The 12,500-nt window shown below is 36.4% G+C and overlaps 2 protein-coding genes across 4 annotated transcripts in view; one reads left to right on the forward strand and one right to left on the reverse strand.

Annotated features, from left to right (window-relative positions):
* The window catches only part of msh6 (mutS homolog 6 (E. coli)), a 12,966-nt gene extending 10,650 nt beyond the window's left edge, over nt 1-2,316 (forward strand). The window contains exons 5-10 of the mRNA XM_017464253.3: nt 1-162; nt 588-705; nt 854-943; nt 1,066-1,220; nt 1,822-2,024; nt 2,133-2,316. The exon at nt 1-162 is cut by the window's left edge and continues 131 nt beyond it. Coding sequence (XP_017319742.2) covers nt 1-162; nt 588-705; nt 854-943; nt 1,066-1,220; nt 1,822-2,024; nt 2,133-2,214 — 810 coding nt within the window. The 3' untranslated portion in view covers nt 2,215-2,316. The remainder of the gene's footprint in view (nt 163-587; nt 706-853; nt 944-1,065; nt 1,221-1,821; nt 2,025-2,132) is intronic.
* Nucleotides 2,317-2,492: 176 nt separating this feature from the next.
* Nucleotides 2,493-12,500, reverse strand: part of fbxo11a (F-box protein 11a) — a 39,485-nt gene continuing 29,477 nt past the window's right edge. For all 3 annotated transcript variants that reach the window (XM_017464255.3, XM_017464254.3, XM_017464256.3), the window contains 8 exons: nt 7,071-7,156; nt 6,852-6,928; nt 6,519-6,662; nt 4,728-4,838; nt 4,535-4,642; nt 4,340-4,448; nt 4,123-4,221; nt 2,493-3,958 (listed from right to left, as the gene is read on the reverse strand). In XM_017464255.3, the coding sequence (XP_017319744.1) occupies nt 3,829-3,958; nt 4,123-4,221; nt 4,340-4,448; nt 4,535-4,642; nt 4,728-4,838; nt 6,519-6,662; nt 6,852-6,928; nt 7,071-7,156 (864 nt within the window). In that variant the 3' untranslated portion in view covers nt 2,493-3,828. The remainder of the gene's footprint in view (nt 3,959-4,122; nt 4,222-4,339; nt 4,449-4,534; nt 4,643-4,727; nt 4,839-6,518; nt 6,663-6,851; nt 6,929-7,070; nt 7,157-12,500) is intronic.

A 12,500-nucleotide genomic window follows, 5' to 3' on the forward strand; every position in this document is an offset into this window, starting at 1 on the left:
GTCACCAAAACCTATTTTGGTGATGACTTCATCCCCAATGACATCTTTATTGGTTGTACTGGCAATGAGGAAGAGGAGAGCGCAGACAATAAGAAGGCACTAGCCCCATGTGTACTTGTCACAGGGCCTAACATGGGAGGCAAGTCCACCCTAATGAGGCAGGTGAGTTAATTCTTGTGGATTGTTTGGGGCACAATTCTAATTGGTAAATACTTCTAATGTCAAGTTTGCCAAGATTGATTTTTCTTGCAGTGTATTTATTTTGGGGCTCTGAGAAGGATATTGGTTTATGTACATACAACTTTTTAAGCTTCTTTTAATTCAGGCTAGTTGCCGTTCACATTGGGGGGGGGACAAAAGGAAATGCCTAAAGGTATAGGATAAGCAGGATTTGTGCTGTATTCATTGTTTGTCCAAGATTTAAAAAATAAATAAAAAATAAATTTCCCCAGGCAGTTGTTATCTTTTAAAGTGGACAGGGTTTTTACCTGTCCAGTCTGGGGAAACACTAGCTGTATAGCTCCATATTGTTAGTCGTCTGTCTTTTTGACAAGAGGAAATGTAGCCCTATGAATTTTTTGCTGTAGTGTGGCCTGGTTGTGATCTTGGCACAGTTGGGTTGCTATGTGCCTGCTGAAAGCCTGCGCCTAACCCCCGTGGACCGAGTATTCACTCGCCTTGGTGCCTCAGATCGTATCATGTCTGGTGAGTTGCTTTTGTATGCTGTGCTAAGTAGGTGCCTGTTAAGGGTTAAAAAAAAGAAGTTTTATAGTGCAAGAAATTACTACTTTTATTGAGAAGAGATGACCTGACCTAGTCTGGATATTCATGTTTACCTGCTCTGTACCATTAGGAGAGAGTACTTTCTTCGTGGAGCTTAGTGAAACAGCCAGTATCCTTTTGCATGGGACCACTCATTCACTTGTTCTTCTGGATGAACTGGGTAACACACTTACTTCTTTTAGGTTGTTTTAAATATAGGCTTATACTGTTTCCCCCCCCCCTATAAATACTAAAATGCACCTAGCACACCTTATGTGCAACATTTATTATGATTGGTTACAGGTAGGGGTACGGCCACCTATGATGGCACAGCCATAGCAAGTGCAGTGGTGAAGGAACTGTCGAAGAGGATCTGCTGCCGGACTCTGTTTTCCACCCATTACCACTCACTGGTAGAAGACTACGCTCAAGACTGTGCTGTTAAGCTTGGCCATATGGTGAGTCTTATTAATTTTTTTTAGCTCAGACTGAGATGGATCACATGATAATTATTAATCTAATTAGTGGAACACATGGCTCTTTCCTGAAAGGAACACCACAGTCCTAATAATTTAACTACTCGTACAACAATAACAGCTTGTGACAGATCTGTCTTTGGCACAGATACTGTTCATACTTTAACAATGTGAAAATGTTGAGTTTTATGTATAACTATTAGTCAAAAGCTCAGAAATCCTTTTCTTCAGACAGTATTTTGTACACTTTCATTTCATAATGAAAGCTAAATTTCGCTAAGCATGTTGCTAAAATGCAATATGTGGATTAAAAACAACTGCTTAAACCTAGTCTTATCTTTTAGAATTTTCACTTTTTAAACTTACGGGTAAGCCATGCAACATCATGGTAGTTAATTCTTTTTTTTTTTTTTTCAGCTTTCATAATCCATTGTCTTGTTAAGAGAAAAAAGACTTGCAGCAGGCACATTTATCAAGAAAGGGAAATGTAAAGCTACCTGTCTAATACATCTTAGATGGTCATGACAAACTTTAACTCGTGTTGTTTTAAGACTTGTGATCTTTCTACTACATTTGCACTCAGGCCTGCATGGTGGAAAATGAGTGTGATGAGGATCCTAGTCAGGAGACCATCACTTTCCTGTACAAGTTCATCAGTGGTGCTTGTCCCAAGAGCTATGGATTTAATGCTGCACGCCTTGCCGCTATCCCTGAAGCGGTGATTCGGTCAGGAAATTGTAAAGCCCGTGAGTTTGAGAAGAGCATCATGGCTCTGAGGATCTTCAAGTGAGAAACATTAAACTCTATAAAAATAAATTGAGTAATTAATATTCAAAACACATTCTCCACTATGCAGCGTGAATTCTTATATTGTGTTTTATATCCTCTCTTTAGGAAAGTGTGTTCATTTGCTGAAGACCCCACAGCTAATCGTGAACAGTTTGCCAGACTTGTTCAGATGATTGTTAACCTGTAATGGAGAAAAGAGTTGTACTCTGTAGAAGACGGCTATTGTTCAACTGGAAAGTATTTTCACTACTACTGACATGATCTAATAAAGTTTATTCTTAAAAATGCATACTTTCTCCCTTTCACTAGGAAATTATTTCTTTTGATTATTACCAACATCTGCATAATTAAGTACTTCACAGTATATTAAGTCTAGCTGTCCTGGAACATGCATTCTATTCAGTCTGTACAAGAACCCAGTCACCATATGCAGTTGTAGGGAAAGGCCAAAGCAAAAACACAGTGTCCATATTAATCTGAGCTTTAATAAAGCAAGAAACTGCTTTACAATTTCTGCAGCAGAGTAGCTCATTATTTGGTTGAACCCTTTCACCCAGGATATTTTGAGGAAAAGGCAATGATTAGTGATGTTATAAGAAGGCTACTAGAGATATTTCACCAGACATTATTGGGTGAAAAAAACTCATTGCTTTTCACTGAGGAAGGGTAATCTCAAAGAGGACAAGTCATATATGCATCATGTGGTCATTAAAAAGGGGGTTAATCAGAGGTATTTTCAGGATGAACATACAAATACCACAACCTTTACTTCATTAGGGTTGTGAAAACACTCATTCTGCCATTAAAACACACTTTCCCTTTAATTTAAAAAACAAAACAACCCCAAAACAGCAATGCTGGAGAATAGGTAGTGTTTTTCATTTTCACTTTTTCTGATAAATCTTTCACAGAAAGAATACATCCTGCACCATGAGTACAATTACAGTTAAATCCAAAAAGGTATAACAACTCACAAAATTAATATTTAATAAAAAAAAATTCCATTACACTTAAGATTTCCACTTGATAATACAAAACTATGAGAGCATTAAAATTGAATACCAGTTACTTTGTTTAAAAATGCTGCAGTGCTGGTCATATTTATCACCATACACACCATACATTGCGTGTGGCAATAAATTCATGGAGACAGGCACTAAGAACCTGGGGAGAGACTGCTCTTTCTAGATATGAACCAGCAATCTTTTACCACATTTCTTTCTAGCACTACCCAAAACCAGTCAGGGTCTCAGGAATTAACATTTCCAGTTATCTCCTATCCACCTCTCTGAAAACAAAGCAGGGGAACTATTATATCCCCAGCAGAATAGCCACTTTTTCTTTTTTTTTTTTTTTTAAATAATAGTCTCTTTGTGGCTTGCATTACTAGCTGTCTTAAGCTTTAAAAAGAAAGTGTTTGAATTTTTTTTTTTTTATTATTACTGAAATTGTATTATTTCAAAAATAATTTCAGAACTGGATTGATGAGTGCTAGGGAATCCACTAATCTGATCTCTTGTATTTATATTGTATCAGATTTAACACTTCTGATTCACTGACAATTTAGGCCTTGAACAAGATCAATATAAATCTTGCATGTGAATATCCGAAACGAATTAGCTTAGTGCCATTGTATTCAAATGATGGTTTGCTAATTTGGTAACAGTAGCTTGCAGAGGTGATTATTTCTGGCAGCATCAGCCACTCCTCAAAGCTCTGATGTTGGTATTCTATTGAAAATGGAAAAAGGGGCAGCAGTACATCCCTAAGGAATGGTATGGAGTCTCTTGAGATCACAGACTCAGTTGTGCTGCAGTGTGCTGGACTCTATAGGAGGAGCAGAGTCATACAATGTATCCGTGTCATGTGTTGGCTCTCCGGCTAACGTGCACGAGTTTGACAATGTCCCAGCACCACAGTCACAGAAAAATCTGTGGAGTAAAGATATTACACAGGTTACACAAAAGACAAGAGAACCAGCCTCACCCTTTCAAAACTATTCAGTAATAGAAGTCACAAAATTAAAATCCTGAAGGAAGGAGAATACTCTTAATAAAACTGCACAAAGCTGCAATGTATGACAGATGGGACTGACCTATCGTGTCTTATAAACTCTACATCATGTCCTTGATGACACTTTTTGATGCAATTCACACAAATTGCATTGCGGTCTGTTGTGTTACAGGTGTGACATCTGCATGGAGAAAAAGCAGTTAAATTAGTTTGGTCAATTCTATACCATGTAAAAAAAATTCTAAACATCGTATTACTAATGCTTTCCATTAGAAGCTGAGCCTGAGGAACGGTGTTACCTGTAAAAATCATGCATTGGATAGCTGGTGTAACTGGAAATCTTATACAGGCACTGTCCTCGGCTCACAGCTTTTTCGATGGCGTCTTGATTGTTCATTATCTTATTATCTGTGTTTAAGGATGATTGTTCATTTTAAAAGGCTTACATAATCAGCAGGAAGGTCCATTCATGACTATCCTCAACATTTCCTCACCTTTCATTGTCACGTTGACACCGGATGCAAGAAACAACCCACCAAAGCGGTTGTTAAAAATCTGATTTCCTTCTAAAGTTGCAGTTGCATGGTTTGTGATCTCAATACCTGTTTTACACATTCAAATGATTAGATAAAAGGCACATTTTTAATGTTACTCTATAAGGATTCTAAGCACATTTTCTCCACACACCTGCGGCAAAGCCATCAAATATCCTGTTTTTTCGCAGTACAGGGTGACTGTTGGTACTGATGAGGACCCCTGCCTGAGCATTCCTAAAGATGTCATTCTCCTCCAACAACCCTGAAAGAGACCACAAATAAACACAAATCATATGAAGAACTTCTCCAGACTTAATTAAACAGACTGCAATTCTACTTGAGTGTAGAAATGTAACAGTCAATCAAAATTAATTGTGAAACTCCTTACTACTGCTAGCTTTAACATTGAACATTTAATTTTAAACCATTAAAATAATCCATTTGGAATAATAAATTGTGTATAATGTTATAGAAACTGTTACCGCCCTAGGACAGTGTGTTAACACGTATTTGTAACAAGTGATTAAAGTGAAAGGAATATTCCTTGTATTGATTTAACAGTCTAATGGGAAGAGTTGTTTCTACTTTGGTTGTGCAGAAACAGCAGCCATGCAAGTAGCATTGTTCACACTTGCTGCATATCTAATATAAATACAGAAGTTATATGAATTTAGTATGTACTATTTAATAATTAAATTCACTAGATGGCACATTAGTGTACAGTGATGTTAAGCAGACTGACTCAGCTCGGTCTCTCTTAAAATTTTGTCATAGTTGTGACTGCTGTCATGAGCAGAGTCTCAAATCAAAAAATCTGATCATACATTAAAAAAAACATTTACTAATCTAGAAAATCCAGAAGACTGGTATGCAAAGCAGATCTTTCAGTGGGTTTATGAGAGGTTTCTAAAGTTCAAAATACAATAGGAAACACTGGGTTGTGACCCCTGGTTTGGGAACCCCTGCCCTAGGACCATCTCTGCACCTTTATCCTCAATAAAATGGCAATATTTAGCAATACATGAACAGTATATGAACATGCAATTAGAAACATACCATGTCCTGCCATAACTAGCCAACTAGCTGCTGGTAAACTAGCTTGTGTTTTACAGATAGATACCAGTATGATTTCACTATCAGTATTTACATTCACAATTTTCACAGAGTCCTAACTCAGTGACTTATTTAACAAATCTGCCACATTACAAATCAGTACCACTTTGATCATCACCAATATTAGCTCAGTGATCCTGCTGGGAAGCTTAATTTACAGCTACCTTGCCATCCTGTAATAACTGTCAGCTGAGGTCACATAAAATACTCCCTAAAATTCTGAGTAAGCATGAAAATGCTGACAAAATTCTAAATGGAAGCATGAAATGTTCTTTTAATAAATTTGCCCCAAAACAGCTTTTCATAATACCCACTTAAGAGGAGTATTAACATGTTGCTGTTATAACTGTACTTTAACAAGGTTTTAGCTTGATGGTATTCTTAGGCCATTCTTAGACACCTATTTTACTAGTATGAGGATGAATTTGATGAGAGACTGCAGAGAATTTCAGCAAGTCAGTATGGATAAGATGTATGCTAAATGCTGTAAATGCAAGAGGGGTTAACTACTTTAAAAAAAAAAGTCATGTTTGGGTGTATAGGGATACCTAGCTGAAAAATCAAAATGACCTGCACGGCACTGCTAAAATTCAGATGCAAATTATATGGCTAAGGAATGATCTCCATAATACTAGCAGTATTATTATTGCTCATCTATAAACAAATGCTGTAAATGCTAGTTCTGGTATTCCAGCTTACCTCGGAGTGAAAGTCATTTTAATAACAACAACAACAACAACAACAACAACAACAATACTCATTAATACTTTTTTCTTTTATACACTTGCAAAATCCAGTATATAATTCAAGCTAACTCTAGAGCACTAACCACGTCCTCCATTGAATATGCAAATTCCTCCATCTCTCCCATCATGGATCTTATTCCTACGAAGTGTTGGGTTGCTGTCTGTCTTGATCCAAACCCCTGCCATGGCATTGTCAAAGATCTCATTGTCTTCTATTAAGCCCAAACCTGTAAATACATACATTTACTTATTGGTACATTTTGATCATAATATTCAAACTAATTTCCATCAACCTCACAAGAATGACTAGAGCTGCAATGACGAGCAAAGAGATATCTGCCAATTGCTGCAGAAACATGCCTTTATTCAGCATCCTGACAAACTACAAATATTCTAAAGGAGAGCAGAAATTTTACCGGAGTTGTAAACAAGGATGCCACCATTTTGTCCACCCCAGATCTTGTTTCTTCTTATTTTTGGGTTGCTTCCAGTCCTATATGGTGAAATAAGACAATAAGCCAGGCAATTATTTAAATGCCTATCAAATGGTATTAAAGGCAGTGCCAAAATTGCAAACAGAACAGTTCTGTATAATAGTAGCTCTTATCATTTCTACACTGTGCATGAGAACTGACCTTATCTGAACTCCTGAATACATGTGGTTGTAGATATCATTGTCTTCCAGCACTCCATGCCCATTATCATAAAAATAAACACCAACCTGTGAACACAATGAGGAAAGAAATCTCAGCTGTAGGCTCCAATAAGCCATTATTAGTAAGATTGAAAATGTAGTGCATGTTTTGTAATTGCAACATTCAGTAAGTATTAAATAGTATTTGGATTTGTAACTGTTGTTACCGATTTCAAATATGTAGAACATGTTTTGCAATTTAAAAATAAATTCTGAAATTGGAACTTTTGGGACTAAAGTTATTCAGCATTTTCAGAATTTGCATGAAAGGAACTAAATAAACTACTGTTTACAGTTGGTGTTTCCCCCCTCTAACTAACCAGAAAAGACAACTGAAAATAACTACAAACTGAAATGTTATTTAAAAAAAACATTTGTTTAATTCATTCTATAATTTATTTCCTTTAAAGAGCAGTTCCAGTGGCCTATTTTCCCCATTGTCATGCCCGTGTTCGAACACTATCTGCATCACCAGATGTTGCACTCCTTGACGTAATCACTGATGACGGAGGTCACACACAGAAAAAGGTTATTTATTTGCCAGTAAATACATGTGTATTTGAGTAATTCCCACAGCTCAAAACACTCAGACAAAACAAACAAGTCCAGAAATTTCCCCAGGAGTTGATTTACTTACTCATGGTCAAAAAGTGCAGAAATAAAGCACTGTATTCCGTACCAGCATATGGGAGATGTTGTATAAGAGTGAAATAATGAATGAGTTGTGTGCAACGTGAACCAAGCAACTTGATCTGCAAAAGAAATAAAGACATCTCCATTTCTGGATGGCGCTGGACTTCACTTGAGGTAGAATGTGTTTGGAATTTTTGTTCGACACTTCATGCCAATGAACACGAATTCATAATATTGAAATAATAATTTTACGGTGGCTGAAACATCACCACAAATAGGAATACAAAATAACAAATCTGAAAACAAAATAAATCCAAAACAAAACAACAAATCATAAACACAATGGCAAATCCAAAAACACATTAACAAGTCAGAAAACACAACGACAAATCTGCAGTACAGACAAAACATTAACACATGCACACACAAATTGACTTTCCAGTACTGGTGCAGCACCGTAGCCTGCTGTACTTCCTGTAGATCTTGACTGACAGATGTGTCATCCAAACAGCAGTAAGTAATCCATTCGCAAAATATACCTACTGTTTCCATTTTGTCTGACTTGTCATTGTGTTTTCTTTTTTCCTATTTGTGATTTGTTTTGCACTTCTCGGCCACCGTAGTATTTACTTATTTACTTTTAACCTTGAAATTCAATTTAGTTTTTTCAGCGTTTAAAAGATTCACATTTTAAAATTCAGGTATATAAGCCACACTTCCTGGTGCCAGTTGGTGGTGATAGGACAATGAATCACTTTTGCCATTTGTATGTGATTATGCCCAGATGTATGTGATTATGCCAAGATTTATACATACATCTTTAACTCTAACAAATTCCACTGTACAGAGGAAGAGTGGGCCACACTGCATGTGCGCGCATATTTTTAAAATTTATTTATTTATATTATATTATATTATATTATATTATATTATAATATAATATAATATATATATATATATATATATATATATATATATATATATATATATATATATAAATTTAATTATGCCAATCTATTGCTGGCAACACTGATTAAGAGATCCATGATGCATAATTGCAAAGGAATTTTTTTATATTTTAATCACAGTGACCAAATTTGGTATGAAATTGACACACTTCCTGGTTGTCTGGAATAACGTGTTGATTCATTGCCTTACCATGGCAACACCATTAAAGATATCAAAAATTCTTTCATAATTTAACATCATGGACATCTTGACATCATGCTGACCAAATCTGAGGAGTATTTAAGTGTGGAACCTGTCAAAATGCATAAAATCTAAATTGGCCAACTTCCTGTTGGGTGGAGTTAATGGATGTGTGTGTGAAATTCATTTGTCTTAAGAAGACCCATGTCTAGCAAATGTGTTGCATGTAGGTGAAATTGTATGAAGAAAAATGTCAAATATGTATTGAACCCAAGGACAATGTCTGGGTCCAAACTTTGAGATATCTGATGAATAGCTTTTCTGATGCATATACCAAGTCTTGTGGGTTTTTGAGCATGGCAAGGACCTTAAAAATTCCAAAAGGTTTAGAAAAATAAGAATAAATATTGCTGCAAGCAGCGATTAATGGGCCCAAACACCTAGACCACAGAAGTGTCTGTTTCAGTATCCAGTATTAGCATGTGGATGTTTGAGCCACACTGTATGATATACAGTGGAATTATGCCACACTTCCTGTTTACACTATGTGACATGATGATTGATACTCTCCCCATGGCAATACCATTTGAGATGTCATAATATCCTTCATAATTTATCATCAAGGATATATTATGCTGACCAAATTTGGTTTATTATACATCATGAACTGGCAACAAGAATTGAAGCTTATAAACCAATTTTTAAATGCTCACTGTAGAGGATTAATCTGGTTCATATCAATTTTGGTCTCATACACATAGCAATAGTGATTTATTGGCATAGCACCAACTGGCAACAGGAAGTGAAATTATTTAGAGAGATTTGTTTATATATTTGTTTTTGACAAATTAAACACACTTTTTGAATTTGGCATTGTAAAGAAAAAAATATTCCTCCTATTCTGAGTGAAAATATGTTTATTTAATAGGTAGTAATAGGTAGGTAGAATTTTCTGCCATTTTGAATTTGCAACCGTGTTATGCTTTACTTTCTGCTGTTCTTGCTATTGGTTGTTACTGTAACGATATAGCCTCAGAAACATGACCACAAGCGTATGATGGCAGTGCAATGGAGATTTTATAAATCATTATAAAATCTTTTATAAATCATTAGATCTTGGAGATTGTTTTGTTATAAAGTAATGTTTTTCATTTATTTGTGTGTAGAACCCCATTGTGTGAGGGTGTGGAGGAAGACCTGGGAGTCAGGTGCAATTTTAACTGAGCTCCAGCGTTTATTCAGTCTGCTCTTTTCAGCGCACTTATACTTTCAAAACTCAACAGAAAAACCAACACAATGAAAGGAAATGGGTCTGTCCCAATTTCACAGTTACCGCTTTGCCAGGTTCAAGTTGTTTTTTTTTTTGTGTGCGTGTGCGCACGTCCCCCTCTCTGTCTGGTTCACTGAAAGCACAAAGGGACTGGAAGGCCGACCAATGACGGTCTTACAATTGACTGGTCGACCCCGATTGACATAATAAGCAGCCCTGCTCTGGAATGAGTATTTAAAGGATTGGTTTATAAGCCAAACTTCCTGTTGCCAGTTGGTGGCACTATGCCAATGAATTACTATTGGCATGTGTATGTGACTATACACCAACATTTAGTATGTGAAATTTTGGCCATATTGCATGATGTTGAGTGGAATTATGCCACACTTCCTTTTTGTGCGGTGTAATATGTTAATTGATTCCCTTCACCATGGCAATACTGTTAAAAGGGATCAAAAGTTTCTTCACAATTTAGCATTGAGGACATCTTCACATCACGTTGACCAAAATTGGATTGAATCAAGTGAATCGCCTAGAAGGAGTATTTAAAAGTTTAGTACCCTTCAAAACGTACAAAAACAAAAATACTTAACTTCTTGTTGGCCACAGTTAATGGATGTGACTGAAATTTATTTATCTTAAGACCGCCTATATGCCTACGAAATGTGGTACACATTAGTGAAGAAAAATTTTAAAAGCGGTCGCCATCAATAATTGAGGCCTCACTATTGACGTACGTGACCATTCCCCATCACTGTACATAAATCTGAACTTTTGGCCACACTGCATGATGTGTAGTGGAATTACACCACACTTCAGTGTAATATGTTAATTGATTGTGACGGAATTTTTGACATCTTTAATGTTGTTGCCATGGTGAGGCAATTTAGCATTGTGGGCATCTTGACATGTTGAAAAAATTTGGTTTTTATCTGATGAATCAACTAGGAGGAGTATTTAAATGTTTAGTACTGATCGAAATGCACAAAAGGAAAAAATTTTTTTCCTGTTGGTAGGTAAAAATCTACAAATTACTTATTAAAGTATACACCCCTCAGTGTGAACTGTCCTTTTGCAGCAATGAAAGAATTTGACATTTTCTTCCATACCTCAATGCAACTTTTCTCCAACTCGGTCAAATTAGATGGAGAATGTTGATGGACAGTAATTTTCAGGTCATGCAACAGATTTTCAATTTCATTAAGTCTGGGCTTTAACTCTGAACATTTAAAACAAACAAACAAACAAACAAAAAACCTTCTTTACTGTCCAGTCCATTCCTTTGTACATTTTTGCCCTAAATGCAGAGGTCAGCCTGAATGGAACAGGTTCTCCTTAACAATTTTCTTACATCTGGCTCTATCCATTTTGCCTGTGATGGCAACAAAGTTTCCAGTTCCTCTTGCTGAAAAGCAACCCTATAGCATGATGCTACCACCAACGTTCTTGACAGTAGAATGGTTTTAACCATGTGGTGGGCTGTATTTGGTTTGTGCCAAACATTACGCTTTAGCTTTAGACCAAATAGGAAAACTTTAGTCTCATACCACAAAAAATCTTTTTCCAACAGCTCTCAAATTTTCTAATATGGCTTTTCGCAGAAGTAGATTCCTTTTGGCCACTCTGCCATAGAGGCAATATCTGTGAAGGGTTGATATTGAGGTCTGCATAGGTTCTCCTATTTCACCTAATGAGCTCTGTAACCCCTTCTGTGTTGTAGCTGGACTCTTGGACACTTGGACACTACTCAGGCAACTGCCCTTCTCGCTTATGTACTCAGTTTGGCCTGATCTTGGTAGTGTCTGGGCTGTCCCCCCCCCCCTCCCGCCACTTTGTTATAATGGATTTCACAGTGTTCCTAAGAAGATTCAAAGCTTTGATGTTTTAATATCCTTTTTCCATCATCTTTTTTCCTCCTAATAACTTCATCTCAACATTTCAGAGGCAGTTCCTTTGGCCTCATGACTGGAGGATTGATGTGATCTGCAATTTTAGCTGTGATACCTCCCAAAGTCAGAGGTATTTTTTGTGCTAGCATACAATTGGAAACAAGTGGATTTAAAATGAACACATTTGTACCACGTTAAATTTTTATTCCATATTTAGTGCGAGTTCTCAAAAAAAATTAAAAAAAAAAATAAAAAAAAAATACTAGTCCTAATTTAGATTGCTACCAGAATGGGGAGGGTTATGCAGTTATGCCATTTTTAGACTTTTCACATATACAGAAAAGGGAAATATTTAAGGGCGGTGGTGGTGCGGGGGTCAGCTGTTGGTTGGTTTAAAAATGAGTTCACATCATGGTGTGCTACTTGTAAC

Source organism: Ictalurus punctatus, chromosome 3 (assembly GCF_001660625.3).
Source record: "Ictalurus punctatus breed USDA103 chromosome 3, Coco_2.0, whole genome shotgun sequence".
NCBI classification, from domain to species: domain Eukaryota; kingdom Metazoa; phylum Chordata; class Actinopteri; order Siluriformes; family Ictaluridae; genus Ictalurus; species Ictalurus punctatus.